Source organism: Stegodyphus dumicola, chromosome X2 (genome assembly GCF_044657685.1).
Source record: "Stegodyphus dumicola isolate Sdum_Otavi_A_Nest chromosome X2, ASM4465768v1".
Taxonomy (NCBI): domain Eukaryota; kingdom Metazoa; phylum Arthropoda; class Arachnida; order Araneae; family Eresidae; genus Stegodyphus; species Stegodyphus dumicola.
This window is the reverse complement of record NC_140781.1, coordinates 45,957,247-45,983,055: the sequence shown is the minus strand read 5'-3', so window position 1 is coordinate 45,983,055 and position 25,809 is coordinate 45,957,247. Positions and strand designations below refer to the sequence as shown.

General features: G+C 32.5%; 1 protein-coding gene across 5 annotated transcripts in view; it reads left to right on the top strand.

Annotated features, from left to right (window-relative positions):
- The window catches only part of LOC118187367 (uncharacterized), a 781,272-nt gene that overhangs the window by 554,797 nt on the left and 200,666 nt on the right, over nucleotides 1-25,809 (top strand). For all 5 annotated transcript variants that reach the window (XM_085810184.1, XM_085810185.1, XM_085810186.1 and 2 more), the window contains one exon: nucleotides 22,996-23,937. In XM_085810184.1, coding sequence (XP_085666310.1) covers nucleotides 22,996-23,937 — 942 coding nt within the window. The remainder of the gene's footprint in view (nucleotides 1-22,995; nucleotides 23,938-25,809) is intronic.

Sequence of the window (25,809 nt, the reverse complement as noted above, 5' to 3'; positions counted from 1 at the left end):
AATGGTAGTATTCCTTGGACAGTTAGAATTTAAAAGTAATTTTTTGCGCAGCTGGTATTAAACGTTTCACCACTTTATTAGCTCAGCATTTGCGTGAATGAGAGTAAAAAATTACGTCTTGTAAAGTAAAACTCGTTATATAGAGAGAGTTTGTTATAGTGGCTTGCATTTACCTCTTTTATTTTATTTATGTATTTATTATCATTTTCTGGAATAGAACACATGTATGATGTGCTTGAAATTGTGTTGTGTTTTTTTCCATCTTTTCGAACTAATCGATGTATACTGTGACTATATTTACATCGTTGTATTTTTTAATTATTATTTTGCTTTAGATTTATATTATATTTAGTTACACTTATATTTAATACTAAAAAAAAGAATGCTTTTATCAAAGGTTGTAGCACTGATTTCTTCAAACCACTTTTCTGCTAGGAATCAAATGAAATCTATTATCAACAAAAACGATATAATCTCTAAAGCTATAATGAAAAACAAAATGAACTTAAACTGTAACGGCATTAGCATTATTATTCTCTATATCGGTACAGCCCAACTGCGCGAATCAAGGTTTTCCCCTTTGCCTGCCAAGGAATTCAACCATTAAGCAAAAGAAATTTTTCTCTCCCCTTAGGTACTACAGGAGGTCTTCACACTTTCCCCTTTTCTTCCCTTTTCAAGAAGAACTTCCCTTCAATTTAGTTTAACTTTTCGAAGCCAATAGTTAGCCAACAGGAAAGGAAAGCAGAGAAATAGAATTGAATTTCGCAAGAACAAGTAACGAATAATAATCAAGCTAATTACTTGAATAACAGCAATAAATGCAAGAGCTAGCAGAGAAAATAAAAGGTATTAGCAAACACACATATAAGCATTAGAAACAGCTTTCATTAACTGCAATACTAGAGCAAAAACTGTTGTAATAAATAGCATTATAAATTAAATAATTATAAAGCATACGAATTATATTTCGTATAAATTACATATGTTAATGATATTATTAATTTAACATTTTTCCTTGATAATACGAGTCATGGTGACTAATGATAATAATAGTCATGGTAGTATAGTTAACTAGAGTGGAAACCATTATTCGGTACTAAAGTATAGTTCCTAAAATAAACATGTAGCAGGATAGTACTTAGTACTTTCAAGAAAATTCCGGAATAAACATATTAAGCAAATTAGGTGGTGAAACAATCCGTAATTTATTGATATCCATATAAAACTTAACGTATAATATGTTTTTGGAAAAACTTAACGTATAACTTGCACCAAGGTATCAATCATAGAAACCGATGGCTTTTATTTTCCTATTTTAGGAATTTGCAAACAGATACCTTAAGGTAAAGATGAAAAGTACCAATGAATAAAACTTTGTAGTATTTTTAAAGAATAAATTTTTTGCAATGCATTTTTCCATATTAAATATGGGCCCACCAGCGGCCGAGCGGTGAAGTCGCTGAACACTGGTACTTCGGTCCGAGGTTCGAATCCCGCGAACGGGCTGGCTGCATGGGCGTTTTCGTGGTTTTCCCCATGTGTAACGTGTATACGAGCCAATTTCCCTTAAGAAGTCCTCCACGAAGGCATCCCTGCCCTTAGACAGATAGCCCTCGAGGCTTTGCCATAATCACACGCACACACTTTCCATATTAAATATGTGCAAAGAAAGAGCAGAGGTATCTCTGGAATTTTGAAACTCGGGTCAAACTACCGGTGTTTAGTGAATTTATCGCTTAGTCATTAGGCTGATGAGATGCCATGTGTTGCGCATTTCAGTGAAAGAAAATAGAAGACATAGTACTAATAAACACAAAAGTGGGCTGAATTATGGATTTACATATTTGGCAAAATCAGTTAAACTTATCTGTGTGCCATTATGAAATATTAGGAATATAACATAAAAGCATCATTGAAGAAGGAAGTGGCAATCTAAATTATTGAAATTTAAATATATAGCACTAGGAGTATGTGCTGTTAATTACAATACTGCCGAAAAATTATAAATAAGGTATATTATAAATCACAAATAATTTCAAATAATTAATTTTACAAATAATTAAACCTGAAACTAGACTGGAAAATAAGCTGCATATTGAAGATTAATCTGTACCGAGGTGTTAGAAACATCTTCTGTGAACTAGAGTGATGATGCAGGAGTTTATGAAAATTATCATTTAAATATAAATTGGCATAAATAGAATACACCAATATACAAATTCTACTTAAACTTGAATACTTGAAACAATCTATGAAAAGAGAAAATTAAAATCCCAAGAAATTTAAGTGAGGGAGTTCGAAATATTTTTATTATTATGAAAATGATGCAGAGGTTCATAATTATTAATTATATTAATTAAATGCGTATTATAAATTAAATTTATGTCAAAATATATCGGTGAGAGTAATTGGAAAATAGAATAAATATTTAAACGTTTCTAATATTAATATGGAATTTGTAAGAAAGTAAATAACTTTAAATTAACTTCAGTGATTAAAAATGGAAAGCTTAAGGCATATTACATAATAATGATGTGAATTTAGAACAGCTTAATAAACCTAATTTTTAGAATTAAATTAGAACTATTTACCTAAAATGGTAAATTTGAAAGTTAAAACCATTCTGATATCTAACAAGATTTGTTAATATTTATCTAGACAAGAAAACTAATTTAATCTGCACTCTAAATCCGATGTTTGATAAGTTGATTTTATGTATATCTATATCTATATCTATATCTATCTATGTACATAGATATCAGTTTTATGCATGTGTGAAAAACTGATATAGCAACTAAAATCTACATAAGTAACTAAAATCTAGAACTTCGAAGTTTTTGAATTCCCGTGGAGAATAAACAAGATTTGGCTCATAATCATGTGTAGTCATTTTTCCCCCCTGAAGCAGGAGATGCGAAATATGTGCAATGCCCTCACTGGGACTCGAACCCCGCGCCTCTCGAATACGCGTCGAGAGATGCGTATTCAAGAGATTTCTTATTATTCGAGAGGCCCCGTATTATGCTTCCAGTTACACCACGGAGGCATGTGGAAAGGAGTGAGAAAATACCTTAAGAACATTAGAAAACTATAACGAAGGAATAAAGGAAATTCATTTTTACTTCAGCACGCAGCATATTTTAATTTAATATATGTTTGTACCCACAGATTTTACAATTTCTGATAAAGGTTAGGTTAGGTTATTTAATTACGGCAAAGCCTCGAGGGCTATCTGCCTAAGGGGAGGAATGCCTTCGTGGAGGACTTTTTAAGGGAAACCGGCTCGTATACACGTTACACATGGGGAAAACCACGAAAATACCCATGCAGCCAGATTCGAACCTCGGACCGAACAACCAGTGTTCAGTGACTTTACCGCTCGGCCGCTGTTGGGCCTTCTGATAAAGGAATATAGAGGCTTGTAGTCTCAATCAAATGTTCCGTTTATAAGGATAAATGACTTTTTGTAACAGCCATCTTCTTTCCTATATAAATAAGGTGGGGGTGAAAAAGCTGGCTGTTGTTGGTTGTAGGGAAGTAGGCATTTAGATAAGAAGGGGATCTTCAGTTAAAGTTCGAGCAGTTCGTAGCGTAACTCCTCGGGTTATAGTATCCCCAAATCCCCAAAAGTTATAGGAAGCAAATGTACCAACGAACTCGGAACTCCATCCCTTCGTTGAGGTTCTGTGCTGGATGATCAGTACGGAGTTCATGGATGTTCCCCCTGTCCACCTGTCGCAAAGGGGTGGAACCCCTCTTTTTAAGGGTATTTGAATCAATCAAGTTAGGTTTCCACTTGAAAAAGTGCCTATAAAGCAGTTATTAAAATCGATAGAGGACACTCAGTCGTAAAAGTTACAATTAGTGAATCAAGCAAATAATTTCTTTCGGATTGATTTGTTGGATTAAAAGTTAAAAATGCAGCAGATATTGAATGATTTGTTCCTATACATGTATCAATAACTACACCTTTTCTTTCTTCAGACCTGTAATAATACATTTTTTTTTAAATGATAGTACGCGCATTTTAATGTGAACAATGGGCTTTAACAAAATTTCATTTCAGCTCTTATGAAATCTGCTCATTGTGTCTGTAACTGTTGAGAGTATTGCATAATTTAATTTGCCTTTGGGTTTCAGTTTGAAAATTGTCATGGGAACGAAACTCTCTTAATTGCTGTTATTTTAGCTTGTATTTCAAGTTGCATTTGTGTGGATTGTTTTAATAGTTGGATTTATAGATGAAACATTTGAAAACTTTAAATATATAATTTAATTCTGAAATCGACTACTAAATGGTAATCCGTGTGATATTATGAAGTATGTACTCTCTTTAATGAAGACTTTAAAGAAAGTGAAAAAGGTGTATTCTTTTGCAAAGTCAGCTTAAATGTATTTGATATATGTATTCAGTTTCTTTGCAAAGCCTTGCGCTAAAATTTGAAAGATAAAATTAATTGAGAGAAATAAGATCAATACGCTAGCCAGGATAAATAAAGCCTTATAGGCCGTGGGCCTTCGTTTAGCTGTCTGTCTCTGCTACTTGTGAAATATACTCTGGCGCAATCAAAGTATAAAGATGTTAGCTGTATGAATAAAAGTCAACTTAACTACATTATTACGACGTTTTGAAACTGAATTTGCATTTTTCCTGCCACTTGGATTATTGTTATTAAATTTTAAATAGACTACTCAGCATCCTTCTCTCATCTATGGCACCGCCTATTAGAACCTAGCTATATTCATTCTGGATACTAATATAATAATCTGAAATTTCCTCCAAGACCTACCAGCAGATTTTTCACTTACCCAAGCCATGTTTTGGGGCCGTTTTCTTTCTTTTGAATGCTGATATCCCATCTTGGGATCTACTCATACCTCATCACCATGCTCATCGTGGAACATCTCAGGTTGCAAGGAAGTACTCCTGCCGTAGTAGAAACCGTGCATAATCACGTTCGTATCAAAGTAAAAGTTACATGTTTTCTTCCTAAAGTATAATGATAAAATTTACAACCAGTTCCTGATTAATCAAGAATGGATTTAGTGGGAACTATTTAAAAAAATTACTGTACAAACCATCAGAATAAAGCACAGTTCAACGGAAAATACAAGTGTAAGAAGATAACAATAGTAATTGCAAATGATGTCACTGTATTTAGGAACTGCTTTTATCTACTCTTGTTAAATCCATTGTTTTTAAATCATCCATTAAAATAAATTGCCAAGTCGCAAAAACAACTTGCATACACAGCTATTAATTAATCTTCTATTTCGTACTGATTCTTATCGAAATACAAGAGTCTGTTTTTTCCATTTTGAAGTGTGCTCTTGTTTTGAATGATGGTTTAATTTACATTACCAAATAAATTTATTTTTCAAATTAAGCTGCTTAAAAATATATGTAAATTGTTAATAGCATTTTTTTATAGTTAAATTATCAAAAAGAGGCCATTTGTTAAATGCCCGCTGGAGAGTTGAGTGATTAAAATTGATAAATAGTCTGTCCTGAAAAGTCAGTATTTCCTATAAAGTTCTAAAAGGCATCCCTTCCCTCAGGCAGATAGGCCCTGTATGCTTAGTCATATTCAAATAACGATTTTATTGAAGCTATGTTAATGTATAAAATGCACTTGTAGCTGTTATTGGCGTATCGTTTTTTGATATGTCATGCTATAGCTTATACCACCAAGAAACAAGTCTTTTCTTGAAATTTATTATTGTAAAATTTCAAAGCATCGTGCTTAGTTAATTAATGACGACAAAGCACGCGGGCCTGTCTGTCTTAAGAATTTCTGCATGGAGAACATTCTAAGAGATTCGGATTTATTGGATTATGGCATGCTATGCTTTAAAGCACAGTATGACAATCTACCTAAAAGACGATATGCTTTCGCGGAGAACAACATTAATTAGGCGGGTGTTTTTCTTTTGCTAATAGTATGGCTTTAACGCAGCTTTTGCAACCACATATATCGTACAAAAATAATTCAAGAGATATTTATTTATTGCTCATTTCATGTTACACATAGAGAAATTCGCTCATTTCACGTTACACGTAGAGAAATTTGCTCATTTCACGTTACACATAGACAAAAACCACAGTTTAAGAACCGCAAAATCCCCATACAACTTGCCAGATCGCGGGGGACCGAACCTGAGGCGAACTACCTATATTCAGCTGTCGTATCTCTTCCATTACTGCCGGGCAAAACAACGATCTGTCAAATCGGGTATATAGAACGCCGAATAATAATAGATGAGATATAATAATAGACGCCGAATAATGAGAATGAACCGAATAATAATATTTATCTCACTGTTTTGTGAGAGCAAATTTAAAAGTTTTTGCTTGTAAAAGTATGTTACGATTACGAAATGCCTTTCGAAGTTTACATAGCATAGTCTGCGAAAAGCCTGCATCGTCATTATTGAGCTTGAGAAATATGAAAAGAACTCTGCCATTAAATTCACAAATGCATTCCAGACTAAACAATATCCAGAGTATAGAGAAGGAATGAAACTAATGACGGTTGCGAAATTTAACTGCCTAGTATTCTTAATGAACGCAACAAAGATTGAGGTTGTACTAAAAATTTCTCTGCTGATAGATCATTCCGAGCGTAATTTCTTTCCATTCGGAGTCCAGGAAGTAGGTTATTTATTTATTTATTTATTTAAGTTTTAAGCATTCAGATTTTTGTTTAAAGGGAGAACTTTGTTAAAGATGTTGGCTCTAGATTTTGATCAGATTATGGATGCATTAGGTATTATGCTAAGTTTTCTACAGGTAAGAAAGAGCCCGTTAACAGAGCAACATTAATTAGGCGGGCGTCTTTTTTTTTTTTTTTTTTTTTTTTTCTAATAGTATAGCTTAACGCAGGTTTTGCAACTACGTATATCGTGAAAAAATAATTCAAGAGATTTTTACTTATTGCTGATTGCTTATACCTTAAGTAGCGATTCTCAACCGGTGGTACGCAAGAGAAAAACAGGGGGTACGCAAGGAAACAAAGTATTTTTAACTATTAAATTCAAAACTTAAATCCCCCAACATCCTTTTTTAATTTGTTTCTCTAACATTCGTAAATTTATACGATCTGGGCTTTGTTCAAGATCAATAGCCGCTCATATACAATCCTTCTTTATTTTCAAAATAATCCGTCTTTATTTTCACAAATATTCTTTGAGCACATAATAAAATCTGTCATAAAGGATGTTTAAGAAAGGAGTAATGGAAATAGATGTCGTATTTAATAAAAAACTAAATATCCTATAATAATATGATAGTACCTGATTAATTGTTTTAGAGTTGATCGATTTATTAGCATGTCTACACTTTATTCTCGCCTTTCCGGGGTCATATTGCTCTATTTTTCAACTAGAATCATTTTTCACGTCGATTTTATTGTCTCTAACTGCGGGCATTTCGTCTTCTTGTTGCTTTGTATTCCTTATTTTTCTACGCGATTTGAGAATATCGTCGTCAGTTCCTGAAGAACTCGTAATGTACTGTGTGTTTAAAAATTTGTGAAAAAATAATAAAACAGACCTAGATTTTTCAAATTTGACTTTTCAAATTGACAATTTCAAATTGACTAAGCGGAAAATTGATGATTCACAGATGATGGATCAAGGACAATCTACTAGCAATAAGAATATTGAAAAAAATTGGAAAAGTGTTTGTAGAAAATATTGTTACGAATTTTTGTATTTAAATAGTTAATTTTAGTAGAATTATACTTAAAATTGTTTTATTTCCCCTGCAATGCAGCGCGCGGCAAATTTTAAAAGAAATCTATGCCGGCAAAGTAAAAATACAGGAGCACGTGCATATAACATTAAATAAATGGATGTATTTAAAGTGAATAATATAGGTAATTTTTATTTAAACTGAATAATATAATTGTTAAGCTAAGTTAGCTTAACAAAGCAATAAGAGGAAGGAGCTACGGCAAGTTAAGCTAAGTTAGTCGTAGTTCCTTCCTCTTATTGAGCCCACCAGCGGCCGAGCGGTAAAGTCGCTGAACTCTGGTAGTTCGGTCCGAGGTTCGAATCCCGTGAACGGGCTGGCTGCATGGGCATTTTTGTGGTTTTCCCCATGTGTAACGCGTATACGAGCCAGTTTCCCTTAGAAAGTCCTCCACGAAGGCATCCCTCCCCTCAGGCAAATAGCCCTAGTGTGCTTTGCCATAATTAAATACACCAACCAGAAGTCTCGAGAAGTAGAAATTACTAAAAAAGATTACGCGCAGCCGGTTGATATCTATAAAAGGCCGGAAAGAGAGCGTTTTAGTTTAGTTGCTTATTTACTGTTATTGGGATTTTCTTAGATCCGCGTGAACATAGACATCTGAATTAGCTTTCTCTTTAGATAACGCTTTGCACTGCGTTGTAATGTAACATTTTTAATTGTTTGAAGTATATCTGCGGGTTATACTGCGGGATATTGTGAACACTTTTACGAATATCTCTGACAAAAATTTAAGCGTTCTGATATATTTCTTTTGATAAGAATAAACTTTTATTAACCTATTATCGGACTTGTGCATTCAATCAATCCATTACGAACCCGTACTCACGCAGTAATATAATGAAAGTTATTTATCATTTGGGTTTACTTGGAATGGTCGTAAAATGGACACTCAAGCTGAATGTGTTGTTTGCGGTGAAGTATTATCCAGTCAAAGTATCAAACCGTCGTTTCATAAAAGGCATCTTGAATCTAAGCATACCAATTTAAAGGATAAATCTAAAGAATATTTTAAGAGGAATTTATCGAAATTCAAAAATAGTAAGCAAATAATGAAAGTTTTGGTTACTTCAAGTTAAAAAGTTTTGGAAGCTGGTTACCTAGTAAGCCTAAGAATTGCCAAGACTAGGCAGGCTCACGCTACTATAGAAAACCATATATTGCCCGCTGCTAAAGATATCGTTAACACTATTCAACGGAAAAGTGGCTAGTCAACTTAATACTATTCCGTTATCAAATCATACAGTAAGCTGACAAATTTTTGAAATGGCAAATTCCATGAAAAAGACACTTATTCAAAAAATAAAACGCAGTGAGAATTTTACTTTGTTCACTTATTAGTTCACATATTTCATTGCTGCATGCAGTGACGGAACTCGGGCTTTAACAGGAAAACATTCCGCTGTTATTTCTCAAATAAAAAAGTCGCACCTGAAACTAAATTTACTCATTGCTCCATTTATGTGAAACTTTACTTGCCAAAACAATCCCCGAGAAGCTGAAAATGTTTCAATCAAGCTGTGAAAATCGTTAATTGTATTAAACAACGAGATTTAAATTAAAGAATATTTGCGATTTTATGCTAAGAGATGAGCAGTGAACATGAAATGCTTTTGTTGCATCCCGAAGTAAGTTGTTTGTCCAGAGGCAAAGTTTCAATTTTAAAGTTTTAAAAGTTTACAAATTGAAATTTTCCTCTATGATTCAAAGTTTGAACTGCAAAAATGTTTACTGAATTATGGTTGGTGAGTTTAGTAATATTTAGCTGATATTTTTGGAAAGTTAAATGAATTAAACTTAGGATTACAACCATAAATTGTTAATTTGTTTACCATTAGGGGTGAAATAAATACAAGATAAAAAATCGAGCTAACAATCAAAGGATTGGATGGGAAATTGCGTAATTTTAACCTTTATACCACTTTTAAAAAGTTTTCTAACCGAAAATAATTTGAAAATAAAAGAAGAATTAGCATCGACCTTAAAAATCGTTATGTTTCATTGTAAAATAATTTCAACATGTATTTGACCTAGGATTAGGAAAAAGAAAAATTTGATTTGGAAATCCAATTTGTTCAAATGCACCTGAAATTTTATCTGGTGAAGAAAAAGAACAATTGATAGAAATTTCTTGTGATCGAACTCTTAACTGAAGATTTCAAAAATAACACACTTGTTAACTTTTGGCTGACCAAAAATAAATAAATAAATAAAATAAAATGAAATAAAGGCGTTTCAAATAAAGATACTAAATTTTTATTGCCTTTTTGCACAACCTATTTGTGAGAACAAGGATTTTCTTCCATGTTATATTTGAAAAATAAATACAGAACAATATTAAAAGAGGATCCTAATTTACGGTTAAAAGTAAATGAAATAAGACCAGACATATAAAGAAATTGTTCTCTTTTAAACAGGCCCAAATTTCGCACTAAATTTTAGAATTAAAGGATGATAACTTAAATTTTGATAATTAAAATGGTAACCAATTTGTAATCTAATGTTTTTATGTGTACATATTTAATTCGAATAAACAATAGGTTGCGCAAATGGCAGAATATTTTTTTTTAAATATCTCTATTGAGAAATTGAAAAATGATCATTGTAAAATGTACTGTTGGTACTAAAGTTTTTCATTTTTCTTAAATGCTACGCGTTAGTCAAAAGGTTAAGAACCGCTGCATTGAAGCATTTAGACTGCCGTATATTGTATTGCCAGAATTCATTATTCCGGTATCTGTGTATACGTATGATTCCTATAGCTTTTAAAATGTTAATAGCAGGCTCATCAGCCGAAAAATAATATTAATATTGTCATATATTTAGTGTCAATATTGTTACGTGCGTACTGGTTTGAAATGAATTGAATGTGCACATAACCGATGATAACTTGATAAAATTTATTTTACCAAAAGAAACACTATACAGTTCTAAAACGTTCCATAAAAATGCTCGTACAGCTCTTCTCTGTAACACAGAGTACAATCAGTAGTTACAAATTACTAAGAACGGTAAACACAGCGCAGTGCAAAGCGCATCTAAAAGGCGAAGTTCACACGGAGGTATCTTAATACTCTAATTCAGCGGTTCTCAACGTTTTGACTAACGCGTACCATCTAATCAAAAATTGAAAACTTTAGTAACACCACTACATATTATAATGATTATTTTTCAGTTTCTCAATAGAAGTATTAAAAAAATATATTTTGACCTTTTCACAACCTATTAGTTGTTTGTATTAAATACGCACACATAAAAAATATTAGATTAAAAATTGGTTACTATTTTAATTATCAAAATTTAAGTTATACTACTTTCATTCTAAAATTTGGTGTGAAATATGGGCCTGTTTAAAAGAGTAGAATTTCTTTATGTGTCTGGTCTTATTTCACTTTTTAACCGTAAATTAGGATACATTTTTAATATTATTCTACATTTATTTTTCAAATATAACATGGAAGAAAATCCTTGTTCACACAAATAGGTTGCGAAAAAAAGGCAATAAAAATTTAGTATCTTTATTTTAAATACCTTTATTTATTTATTTTTTTATTTATTTATTATTATTATTGTTATTATTATTATTATTAGTTTTTTTTTTTTTTTTTTTTTTTTTTTTTTTTTGTTGTTGTTGTTGTTCAGTCATAAGTTAACAAGTGTGCTGTTTTTGAAATCATCAGTTAAGAGTTCACTTACAGGAAATTTCTATCAGTTGTTCTTTTTCTTCACGATATTTTTTAATTTAATAGTTAAAAATACTTTGTTTCTTTTCGTACCACCTACTTTTCTGTTTCATACCAACAGTGGTACACGTACCACCGTCTGAGAATCGCTGCTATAGTCCACTCTGAACTAAGAAACTGAAAGCAGATGCCCTCTCCACAGTTTTTCACCCGGCCGCCGAAAAGTCTCTAGTGCCTTCCATTTCTCGAAATTACTGGAAGGCATATACAGTCAAAATTACATCTAAGGGCTGGATATGGTTACAGTTATATATAGGGATCAGTTACAATATCAATTAATTATATAGGGACCGAACCAAAATGTCGCCAAATTTGCCGACCTCTATAAAATCTTCTTCTCTATAAAATCCTCTATAAAATCACCAAGTTTGGCAATAAAATTTAGTCGCCAAAACCGTCTCCAGCTTTGACAATAACTCTCTCCAATTTAGCGAAACAGCCATTTCAGTCAGTGTTAGACGGACTTACCCTTGCATTCTCATTTTTCTGGCAGATCTTCGACTCTTTCGAGCATTTCACGTCACGCTATGGGGAAAAAGAAAAAAAAAAAAAGAAAAAAGAAAAAAAGAAACCTACAACTTCACATATAATTTCACCAAAATTTGTTTACATATAGAAAATTCATAACAATAATTTTCTCTAAACTGGCTAATTGCATAGAACCAAATTAAGGGTAAGGTTTTAAACTGTGGCCTTTTGTTACATAGTTAGTGCCGTCTTACCGGTGATTATGTACCAACGTACTACAGTATTAAATTGGGTCAAATAAGATACCTAAAATTTTTTAATTGATTTGCTTCAAGATTTTTTTATTTTCAGTCCATTGCAATGATTTAGCGTTTGGGGCTTTGAATAAATTTGAAGAATGAATGTAAATTAATTAATAATAACGAACTGAAAATTAGATAAAATACGAGATACTAAATTTTCTGTCTTATTTTGAATAATAAATCATTCAAATAATTAATAATTAAAAAATGTTTTTGATTTGGTTCGATTAAGCGAGTTGGCGAGAGCCGTCATGGAGGACTTTCTGCTCGAAACTGGCTTGTTATGAATGAGCAAAAAAGAACAAAAAATTCGTACAGGACAATCGTTCGTCGGAATTTGATCTAGGTTTGAACTACCAGCAATCAGTGTGGCCACTCGTCCTGTAATGGGCAAATAAAGTCTTTAGTTATTACCAACGCTATAGTTTTCACTTTAATTAAAAATGTGAATAAATATTTTATTTTATATTTTATATAGTTTTGTATAGTTCCCTTAATAAAAACTAAATTAATTTACTGCCTTTATTATCGATAATTAGGAATATTTTATCCAGTTTTATGGGTATTGGCGAATTTTCGTGCTTTTGTGATTTGAATATCAATTACCTCACAAGAAGGTGGAATGGAATATTTCTTTGATAATAATAAACTTTTTTGTGTTATAAACAATGCAGCAAATTAGAAAAGTCTGTCTTACCTTCTTTCTTTACATTACAGTTATATAAGAAAAAAAAATCAAACCTAGGTACCATTTCCTTTAATCCATCTAGCAACAATAATAGCTATAGCAGGAATAGCGTAAATGAAACTAACAACATAGTTCTCAGAGAAATTAAATATGGGTATTGCAGGACAGAAACGCTATTCATCTGTCTATTCATCCAGCGACGAACTTTATAACGAAAGGGGAGTAAACTAAACTTTATACGAAAAGATATTGATTATAAGATGCACTCTGGGGTTAAACATCCTCGTTTAAGCTCCAGATGGTGGCCATTCTTGCAAACTTCTGTCTATTGGGTCTACTGAAACAAATTTTAGGCGATAGTTAATGAACTGTGGGAACTTGTTACGACGAAGTGAGAGCGGCAAGAACTGCTGTTCTAATTAAAAGGAGACAGAAGAGAATTACAGATGTAGACAATATGGTGTTTGCTAGGCAGGTTTTAGTTTATGAAGATCCTTACGAGAAACATAAATCAACTTTAGTACGTTAGTTGCATTAATAAATTTTAACGTTAGAAAATATAGCATACAGTACTGTAAAATGACAGCCCTTTTGAGAACAAATTGACGTCATTAATTCTTCATTTAATTCAACTAAATTGTTTTTAATACAAATGTCTGGAACAGCTAATTGGACGCCTCTTCTAATTGGTCACCTGAGGCACGCCTCATCCCTTGTCTCTGCTCTGGTAGTTTCTAGTCGAGCTGAGCAAAATGTATTACACAAATCTCATTTCTGTCATGTATAAGAGGCAAAGGCGACTTCTCAAAAGTGATATGAGCAGCGTAAGTTAAATGTGTTGAAATTATTATCCAACGCTGAGATGCGCATTAAAAATTGGAGTCTCCTGCTCAAAACCGGAGATGTGAAAATCATGGTTCCAAGCACGCATATGTATTTGTGTTTCTGTGTGATCCAAGCATGCATGTGTGACAATCATGGTTCCAAGCATGCATGTGTATTTGTGTTTCTGTGTGAGATTACCGCGAGAAGACTATACTAGATGTCTTTGGTCTTTGGATAAATGACCAAAAGAGCTGACCGTAAAATAGATTCATTGTTTTATGGCTAGATTTTGTTTGGAGCGCAGTATGGAACTTTTTTGGGGGGAGAAGAGAATATTGTTAGGTTGTGGATATTGAATCCGTGCAGGCTGGAACATGTAATGAGCTGAGTAAAACGTAACTGAGGAACACCACCTGACTAAAACGTTAACAGAGAAAAGTGGAAGTGCCATTTATTTAAAGATTCCTCCGCTGCAAATAGAAACATAGGACAGTATTTGTCAATGGAAAACCGATTGTACATTGGTAAGAATAGCAATACTTCGGAGCATTATACATGTTCACTGTTTAGGGCGGTACAGGATTAGAATGCGAATTGCAACAAAACATGTCAAGAGAAAAAAAATAAGTTACAAACATTTTTACAAAATGCAAGAGGGAAAAACATAGCAAGAACTGCCAAGAAGTCTTTGAGAGGAAGAGAAATATTGCCTTTTCTTCATGTGCATAAGGGGGGGGATGAGATCATGGGGAAAGGAATAAAACAACATAATAGCTAGATATCGTGTACTTTATCACAAATTCGATATCTAGCCGTTTCCTTACGACATAGCTCTCTGCACAATATAGATCGCTTTAGTTAACGTCCGTGCGCTTTATTTCACCTTTTTCTGTCTAGGCTCTTGCGCTGGACGAAACAATTTCTTCTTGACCATTTGTCACCCTATTGAAGTGGCCCCCATATTACAGTGTGTTCACTGAATTAAGCAATACGCTTCCGAGACTTTGGGTCCGGGAGGAGCGGTCACTCTGCGCCCATGACAGATGACCCCTCTCAGCGGGCCAAAAACTCCCTTCTCCCAATATAGAAGAGCATTAGTTATTGTCAAAGAATGTTTGGCCGCATGGCAAAATAAATGGATGACCTGGACCGGATGTTTGCGGTAGAGAGGTGTGACCATTTTATGGCCAATAAAAGATCGTCCACACACAAGACCCCTGTCAGAAGTAGATGCAGATAGTTTTTTTCCCGAGAACTTCTAGACTTTTCAAGATTTCATTCTTATGTAACTAGTATAAGGATATTTATATATGTATTTCTGTCCCTTCACTTTAGGGATATAGTCATTGATAATTCAGAATGATTTAGCAAAAATCTTAATTTGCGAAAGTCGGTCTCAGTTTATAAAGCTATAATCAAAAATAGATATCGAGATGAGGTTTAGCAGACATATTTGGGAAAGAACAAATAACTAAAAAGTATACAAAACGTTCCTTGTCTTCGTTTAGGCGTTTCGAACATACCAGTGGTCAATGTCACTTTTTAATAAGCTCCAAGGAAATGTAAGACATTTTCTGAGCTTTCAAAAGCATTATCTTTGATTTTATTTTAACACCTAGTGTAAAAATGATCATGATCATGTTACTAAATATTCAATGACAGAAACTCGTAATTTCATCAGCGACCAATCGGATAAGACTACTGAGCTCTGTTAGTTTGATGTAGGTGGAAATACCCGTGAAAGAGCTTAATATCTGAGAATTTTCGTGATTTTCTCCTCGTATAATAAAAGAAATATGAGCCAGTTTTCAAAATAAAGTTCTTCACAAAGGCATCCCTTACCTTAAGTAGAATAAGCCTAGTAAGCTTTTGCCATATAGTTTCATTAGGTCTTGTACATTGTTAATTATGATCTCTTTCTTTTACTTCGTACGTAAAATTTGCCTTTTATTTAGGTTACGTTTTAATATATGTATGCTGAATGAATAGCAAAATTTATTATATTCTGTTGTCCTTAAAGATTTCTCAACATTCACCAATTTAGGATACCTTAATTACTGTCCTGTTGTCGCCGGCAAAAATCTTTTAAAGAGGATTTTATTATCTGCTTGTAATTACAAGGTTAAGAGCTCTGAAATCAGATTGGTATCAAAAATGCTGTCTGTAGGTTAGTAACATGTTCAGTTCTGCCTGCTGCTTCAATGCCAGAACTTTCGCTTAGTGAGAGTTTGCGTACTTTGGCATAGACCTCGAATAAGTGAAATTTTTCTTGAAAATCTTACATGAAAATTTTAAATGAATTAAATTAGTTTGAAGTATTTTTGTCCTGTAACAAAGCATGTTTTAGGGCTAAATTAATAATCAATAATAACAATACTTATTTGTTGATTCGTTAAACTCTTAATCGCTTTTCTATGGAAGATTCTGCTCTTCTACTGCCCAAAGACTGTGGTGTTGTTAATTAATAGCCTTAATTCCTCACTTTCATTTTCTATTGATGCAAAGAGAATATCTCCTTAGAAACACTTATTTTTTACATATATAAATTAAAATTTCATTAAAAAATAATGTAAAGACTAGACTCTTACCCAATATTGTCAAAATCGAAACTTCTTAATAAACGATATCCATACGATAATAGTACTACCTTGAAAGAGATTAAGTGTAGACTCAGAAAGTGAATAAAAGCTGAGTTATAACTTTTTTTTTTTTTTTCATATTTCGATTACTCAACATGTATCTTGTAGAGCTCCCAAATATTTAGCATAGATATGCGTTCTAATTCGCGTGTACTTAATTCAAGCATTTACGTTTGTCTACTAGACTACTCGTAGCAGTAACTCGAATACAGGTAAATAAATCAAGCAGGAATTACTAAGACTACTATCATAATCAGGTTTGAAATATTATGTGACCTTAATTGTATTGTAAATAAATCAAGCAGGAATTACTAAGACTACTATAATAATCAGGTTTGAAATATTATGTGACCTTAATTGTATTGTAACTGCTATATAATCTATCTATAACAGTGCAATATAATCTTTCTCTTATTTTTTTCCGAAGTGGATATCTATTGGACTGATATATTTACCTCCAATAATATAAAGAAAATTCAAAAACAGGATATAAATAATTGAATTAATAAAACTGTAATTATTATTTATTTAATTCTAAAACTGTTTTAAAGTTTGGAAGATAACAACGTCCATTCTCTTATTTAAGTCTTCATTTTAGTTCTGTTCTATTGTTATTCTGCTCAGTGAATTGTTTTGTGTATAAGTGATTTCACCCAGTGTTAAATATTTATCCTTTGAGAGATATGTCTCCTAGCAGCCTCCAGTAGACTGAATTTCAAATGTGGAGTTTACTTACTCTGTCATTCTCTGCCTGTTTCTTTTCGAGCTATTTGTGTACGATTACTTATAATTATTAACACCTATTTTTGTATGTGCCTACTCGTGTGTATTCACATAGTTTTCATTACCCATTTTTATAAGCTTTAATTTAGGTCACTAATGGTTTTTGTCGCTATGGTTAAAGGTTTGTCATCGGCGTTTAACCTTTTTCCTGATAAGCTGTCAAGTTCAACTTTTGTACGCACACTTTTGTGGATGACATCACAAATGTGGTGAAAAGTTTTTTATAATTCGTTTCAGATTTTTAAAAATTTAATGTTTAAGACCCTTTTTCGAGCATATCTTCGTTTGACGAACAAACTAAAAAATCTCAGAATTTTACTGTTTGAACCATCGAATAAAATGCAGAAAAAATTTCAGATGCAATTTGTATGAAAGTTTTAACTTAATTTATGATTTTGTCTGCGAATTTTCGAACTCTCTTAATTTTTTTCGACAATTTGCTGTCCAGTATCTTAAAATTTCACCATCTAAAAAATGCGTCGGATACATAGTTTTGAAATTTTCATAGATTATAAAACAAGCGCGTCGTCCTCTCTTAAAACAAGAATGATAATTTTTTTTTTTTTTTTTTTTTTTTTTTTTTGAATTAGCCGATTTTCTACATATTTTATAAAATATGTTGTAGTCTGAAGCAGAAGAGGGAAAAATCGGTTCTTCCTTTGCCGTCGCTTGGAAACATAGTTTCAAGATTATGATGTCATTATATTAAGATATTCTTCTTACTATTATCTGATAAAACAGTAGAATTACTGTCTTGCGTATACACTTTTTGTGGATGACAATACAATGTGGTGAAGTAATTTTTTCGAAATTCGATTTAGTTTTTTTTTTTTTTTTTTTTAATTTAATGTCGAAACGATTTTTCACGCGTATCTTCGTTTAACAAACAATAAACGAATAGTTCCGCTATGGATTCTCCCGACTGGGATCGGGAATACTTAAAGCTTATATTTAGCTACCATGTACCTCAAAACTTTATTGTTGATGCAGTGGTATAGTGCGGAAAAGAATCTCTTAAAAGAAGTATTCGAGATATTAATGTAATTTCTGTTTGTTTTTGTTGGGGGGGCAGGGGGTCAAAAATCGCTGGATTTTTTTGATCATTTGACGTAATATAAAAGTTTAAAGCTCGCTATTCATTGTTCAAAAATGATTTCTCAATTAAATAACTTGATTGGTAATGTGTCATTCAGACTAAAAAAAATTAAAATAAGAAAAATTATTTTATAAAATAAAAGCTTTTATTTAAAAATTAATGAACTAAAAAGGGAAAAATATAATTGAGTTTAATGAGAACAAGAAATTTAAATAATTTTCTTTGCAAAATTCATCTGCAATTTACTGTCGCAAATACTTAAAATTCCTTGTGTTCATTCAGCCACCACAAAAGCGGAATCCAAATAACTGGTGGCAGAATAAATCTAATTGCTATTCACTTTATAAATTTATCAAGGGCGCCCCCATCTTATATATTCGTGATATAAAATTATGGATGAATTTTTAAGGAGAATTATTTAATCTCTTGTTCGCATTAAATTATACGATAAATTATTTTCCCCTTTTTAATTCATCTTTTTTTTTAATAAAAGCTTATTTTATTTTTAAAAAATCTTATTTATTTATTATTATTATTCCTCAGTTAGGCCTGGAACAAAATGAAAGTGTTTTCATTAGGACCGTGGCAAAAGCTGAAAGCTCTTGTTGAAAACAAAATGACCTATTAGTCATATTATGTAACTTGAATAAAAATGTATTTATGGAATATGAAATGTATTAATTTATTTTTACCTGAACTTATTTGCTTTAAACTGAGGTCATTTGAATGAAAGAATTTAACTATTCTATTCCGTATAATTTCCGTTACTGTGAAGATTAGTGTATCTTAATCCTCAGTTCTTAGCAGCTTAAACAGTGAGATGGTTCATTCATTCAGTTTTCAACGATGCTGCCAAACCGGGATAATGGTTAGGGACTTTTGACTGCCGTACGGAAAGGCCCGGGCCAAATCCCGGAGAAGGCATGAATATTTGTAAATGTATAGTGTCTTTGCGGTATGGGGGCACTCTAAATATTAGGCGAGCCGAACTTTTATTCGAGAGGTTGTTAGTAAGGGAAGAGGGGGGTGAGAGATCCTTGGACCCCTTCCCTCGGGGCATGGAGGTAAGAAAGGGAGGAGGGGCCATTCCGCCCTAGAAGTGAAGCACTGCTTTGAAGCTTGGGTCACCAGACAGGGTGTTCTTTGTTTACATTCAGAAGCTCGCTTGACAAGATTCTGATAGTATTTCGACACACGACAGTTCCATAGAAATCGAAAAAGGGACACTCTCGCGTGAAAGAAACATTCATGGTGTAATGGATAATAGCAATTTGTATAGTTTACTGACATTTACGCAAAAATCACATCTTGGTTATTTTTCGATAACTAACAACAGCGATTTTGATTATGAATTTGTTTTATAAAATTCTAAGCTGTTGCACTACAAAAATATAGATTTTAAGAAAATTGCTAAAAGAGATCTGCCAAAATTTATTTTCTAGAAGATTTGAAAAGTTTGAAACTTGATGGCGAAAAATATAGTGAATGCACAGAAATTAAAGATTTGCACATGCCGGAGATGATAAATAGGAAATATGTATGGGTATTTATGCATGTGCTTGCAAAAAGCATGTATCTGCCTTTGACAAAATACTTAAATATTCATTAAATTATTTATAAATGTATTTGAAATGAAGAATTTATTCACTTATAAACAACTGTGAAAGTACTGTGAAGAAATCTAATGATTAAATGTATCTAATTTATAATGATTATAAATGTTATCTAAATATATAATAACCTTAATATTGAATTGTAAACATAAATTGAAATCCTGTTGACAAATACGTTATAAAACTATTTAAGCAAGAATTGTTCGTATTGGAAAGCAATCTGTTAAAAGGTATTGTAAAGCAAATGCTATGAGATACGCACTTAAGAACGTAATAAAGAGTTTTGGAATATGTATTGTTGAAATGAAGGGTAAAAAAAAAAAAAAAAAAAAAAAAAAAAAAAAAAAAAAAATCTGATAAGTATAATTAAAAGAATTATTCCCTTTACATTTTATAATAACTCAGTTACAAGTTTTAAATAATAAAAAAAAAAAAAAAACTTATTTTATTCCCTTTCAGAAATGTTCAGAGAAAGTCAAATACTATTTAATTCCTAATAATTCTCTAATTTAAAATGAACCGAATAGAGCATTAATTATAAATTGACTTACATTTTTCGATTTAAAAGAAGCCAAAAAAATCATGTCATATTTAAGAAAGTATTTTAGGAAGAAGCTCTATAAATAGAAAAGAAATAATGCATAATTTTAATATTAATAATACAATAAACTTTGATGTTAATTTTTGTACCTTAACCGAATAAAACCGAATTACCTTAATTTTTTTTCTAATGTAATTAACGAAAACTTGTGAAAATATTTCATTCAAATTAAACCATTCTGAGAAAAATGTCCTGTGAAAAGTATAGCATTTAATTCCGTTCAGAATGAAATGTTGTTTAAAAATATGTTGTTTTCACATACTTAGGACTCTTAAGTGTTGTAGAAAAAGAAAATATATACATTTATATGTATATTTGCGACGTAATTACAAAATATTTACACCCGAACGCGTCAAATCCCATAGAACTTAATGGTAAATGACCCAATGTTTTGGTCACCACGTAGGGATCGCCGGTGCTTCAGAGCAGGGTACGGAGAAACTTGTTTAGGGCGACTCCTTCTTACTTCCTACCTCCATGCCTCGGGGTGCTTTTCTTCAAAACTTGGGGCGGAACTGAGCAAAGTCGTACTGCCGCCTGTATGGTGTCCAAGGCTCTTACGATCGACAGGCGAAATCTTGCCCCTTCCCACGATGAATTTCGTTGGCTTGTTCTGATATTAGGCAAGCGAGATTAGTCACGACAAGAACAATTCTTAAACAATTTTCGAAAGGATTGGGTAGTTTAGATGGCTAAAAATGCATTAAAAGTATGATGTAATGTTTGAAGATTTTTTAAAAACTTTAATGCTGCAGAAAATTAGCGATGAAACTATTTACCAAAGGAATAAATGCATGTATTGGTGTTAAGGCTTTGTTTGATAGCTTAATCTGAAAATCAAAATAATTTTGCTGAATTTAGAAATTCACATCTAACTTTACTCTAAAAGCTAACGCTTGGATTTATCTCATATTATGTAAAATGCCGAATTTTTGATTCAGTAACATCTTCACATTTCTTCATTCGCTAAAATTCCATCATTATTTTGAAGGTTCATAAGATCTTCGTAATAATATGTCTACGCTCTTAAATATTCATTTTAATTATTTTGACGATATATATCTGTAGATAATTTTGTGTGGTGCCGTAAGATATGATGGGAGCTGGTTGCTGCATAAAACTATATTTGCAGTCATGTGGTTGAACTCTTCTTATTCTTGACCGAACATTTTTTTAAATAAACATATACAGTAAAAGTAGCGAAGGATACCTGCCTGTTCTTTAGTAATTCCAAGCTTAATTTAATATATTTACAGAAAAATGGTTGGAGAAAGAAAAGCCACCATGTGTGAGCAATTCAGAGAACTTATAGTATGAGTGCTGGATTAAGAATAATGAAGTTATGGTTCCGCTTTATTTCTGTTGGTTGACTGAGATTTTGGTTTCAGGTTTTTAACATTGTTATTCGCTACTCAAAATTTATGTTCTGTGTTATTGTAAAAAAAATCTTTAATTCAAAATTTTATGATTTATATTTTCTATATTATATGTATGTTCATTTATTAATGTTTTTTCATATAAAAAGGATTTTCTGTCACCAAGCCTTTTTCTGTTTTAAGGGTGGGGTGAATATGTAAATCAAAATTCTAACTGTAATTTGCAATGTTCCCTTAATTTTCTAATTTGATAAGGAAACCCCTTTTCCATCCTTTTCATAACAGATTCGGAACTGGAAATCAAAATTGCAAAACCACAACCTTTCCCTTTTCAATTAAGCGTCTTCTGAAAGCTTTTCTTCCAATCAACATATATCCTTAACAATTTCTAAATTATTACATGCATAAATTTGATAAGATAGTAGAGAAGAAGGTGTTAGGCGACGTGTTATACCTTCGAAGAAGTTGAGTGTTAAATATTAATTAATATTCGGCAACGAAAAAGCTGATGCATGGGCTAAGAAAGGAACTTTGATAAAGCAACGCATTAATCGGCGGCTTTTCTATTCAGACGATGTGAACTTGACTATTAAGAAAATTCTTAAATAGTGTGCGATTCAACGTGCTCTAGGTAAGAGATGTAGGATTCAGGAGAAAGAGAGAACTTTCATTCCAAGTTTTCCAAGAAAGACAGCGGTAGCTCTGTTTGGACTTCTGACTGAACGTGACTGTTTGCGAAACCACCTCTACAGAATAGGAGTGGTGGATTCCTCAAACTGTGCTTTGTGCGACTCCAGTCACTCTATGACTTTTGAACATTTAAAAAATTGTATTGAACTTTCTCATTATAAGGACATTGTTAAAAGGTACTGGAGAGCTCGTCAACTAATGGCTTAAGAGCTAATGTTTGGCGCTTGTAAATAAATAAATGTTAAATGTTATGAATTATTCGAATTCCTCCAAACATGACTGAGAAATGCTTTCTGTTTGACCAGTTACGTTACCCTTAAGAATAGAATTAGCTGTGTGGTTTTAATCCCATGAATAATTAGTTACACTAGTATGTTATAAAATCACTCAAATTAATTACTTTATTTTCTTTTAGGAGGATGTCCTCTAAAAGAAAGAGTCCCCCAACAAAGCTATCGGCGGATGGGCTTAACAATGGACGAACAGACATGGGTGAGCATTTTCGCTCCGATCAGTCGGATATCGAAGATGTCCTACGAGTCGACTTGGAGGACGAACTTCCCTCCGATCAAATCGGGCAAGAAGATGAGGAGGAACACCTGCTCGATCAAAACGATAATAAAATCCGATACCACCGGAATACTCCATCCTCCGAGGGTCGAGACCTGATCAGCAGACTGACAAGTGAACAGTTTCAGGCTGCTCTTCAGGCCAATAATAATGGTGGTCTGGACATGGAGGGGGGTATTGACTCCCTAGATGTGCCAAACCTTCATTTATCTATGAGTGCAACACCAAGATCACAGAATCCTTTGGACCAAGATCAAGATTCTTGTGACAGTTTAACCAGTGAAGGTGTTTTGGGTACAGAACATTCTCAAGCGGACAATATTGCACCATCATCGAGGAAACATAGGTTACTGTTAAGTGTTTCTTCTGCCAGGTCTGATACCACAACTGATTCAGAGTATGACTCTGAACCTTGTTTAAACGGAAACGAACTTGTCTCCGATGTTAATACATTTCCTTGCGATTTCTTACAAGCTTCTTTGAAGCCAACGAACACCTTGAGTGATGCTAATAATGGCAATCATCCGCACGATTCTCGAGAATCATCTCGGAATGAAAATCACCATCATCATTATCATCATCCATATCATCAACCACAGCAAGAAATGATGAGATCTTATTCAGGGGGACATGGAAAAAGGACAATGGATGATGTGTTGAGAAGGTTATCCTCAAAAATGACAACTAGTGCAACATTGAGAGAACGACAAACACCAGGCCCACCTTCAGTTATAATATCAGAAAGGGAAGATAACGATTATTACAGAAAAAGCCCAACGTCTTTAAGGTAATAAATATTGAGTAGTTATTTTCAATCAGTTTTCAGTATGTGGATAACTGTATAATTCCGTGTTAAAAGCAGTAGTTTTGTAATTTTCGTTTGAAGAAAAACCGTTAATTATAAAGTTCTTAAAAACCATATTGAGTAAAAATATTCCTTTCTAAAACTTAGCCGTGTTTTAAGTCTAATGAGTAATATTGTAAATTTAGGGACTTTATCGTGTTATGTGAAAGTATATATGCAAAGAACTATGCCATATATTTGATGTTCTTATTAGCAAGTGATGTGACTAGCAAGTAACATCTTAGCCTTATTAGCCTTATTAGCAAGCCTTATTAGCAAGTGATGATTAGCATTTTTAAGTGAATGATTAAGGCTTTGATCTTAGGGATTGCTAAATGAAGAGATCTTTTGTAATTTATAATCTGCGTTCAGTTAAATGTAATGCATTCAGTTTAAATGTTTTGATTTTCTCTGCGTTTCTATTTTTCCCCTCCCCCTTTCCTTTTTTCATTACTTTTTCCTTTTTTTTAAATACAGCAGTATAGTTAACTGTAAGAAGCGTTTTCTCATTCCTGTGTTTAATAAACTGAGATAAAAGTAAAGCTATCGAAAGCAAAGTATTTTAATTCTTTTGCGTACATTGAAAGTTGCGTTCCAGAAGCTTTTACATTGTAGGCTATGGTGGTAATTTATAACGTATTTTAAAAAGGTTCAGTTAATTCTGGTGGGTAACGTATTGAGTATGCTAAGGAGTAAAATTCCTTTCAACCTTTGCGTTATTTAGTCAACATACTTCAGCACATAAGATGTACGAAGCATTGTCAGAATAACTTGAGCTTGTTGACTTCTCTTCTTTTAGACTCTAATGGCGATATTTAGCGTTTATTTATTTTTTTTTTTTTTCTTCTGTTTGTATTCTGTAGATGGTCTTTCATATCCCGAAGTAATAATTATTTGATTTCTTAGCGTACTTGGATTAGATGTATACTGAGAAAATGTAGAAGCACGTTATTCCTTATTACGCTTTGTAAAATAAATATAAAAAGCCATGTGCATAGCTTTTCAAGAGGATTAACCAGATTAACTTTCGATAGCTGAAATTATGGCAGTTTCGTTTACCAGGCTTGAAGTTTCTGACTAGTTCTTAATAATTTTTGTTGAAAAATGAGCATCATTTCTTTCTTACTGTAAGGTTGTGCTGAACGCGGTAGGTTTAATGTATAATAATGTATGTATGTTTCCATGATTATGTCTTCAGCGCCTCCGTTTGAGAAGGATTTTGATACGATGAACATAGACACGGTTACTTATTAGCTTTCTATGTTGAAGACCATGGAAGACTAACACTTGAAAAAAAAAAAAAAAACAATCCCAAAGCAATCTAAAATAAACCAATTAGACGAAAAGAGGACAACGTTTTTCAATTAAAAACTACTAGATTAGTTTTTTAATTAAAGCTATTATCAATGTTGTAATGACATCTGAGAAAAGATTTACAGTACCATACAGATGTTTTCATAGCTGTTAGTTCCTGTCCACTATTGTCGTGTTCTGCCACCTTTTCATTTACCCAAGTCACCATTTCTCTTTCCTGTCATTTGAAAAGATGGAAAGGCAATATATACTTGACATTATTTTCGATTTTTCTATTGTTGGTCATAATTGCAATTGGTTTCGGCTTTTCTTAGTAAAGCTGATGTTCGAAAGGCTAGATTCTTCCACAGTGTATGTAGAACTTATTTCGGAGAGCATGAATTGCACATGGTTTAAAACCAAGCTGTATGATAAATGCTCTCAGAATGCCAATTTCCTAAAAAGAAAATAATAAGAATTATAATTTGAGTTCCGAGAAGTAATTTTTTTGCAATAAATTCC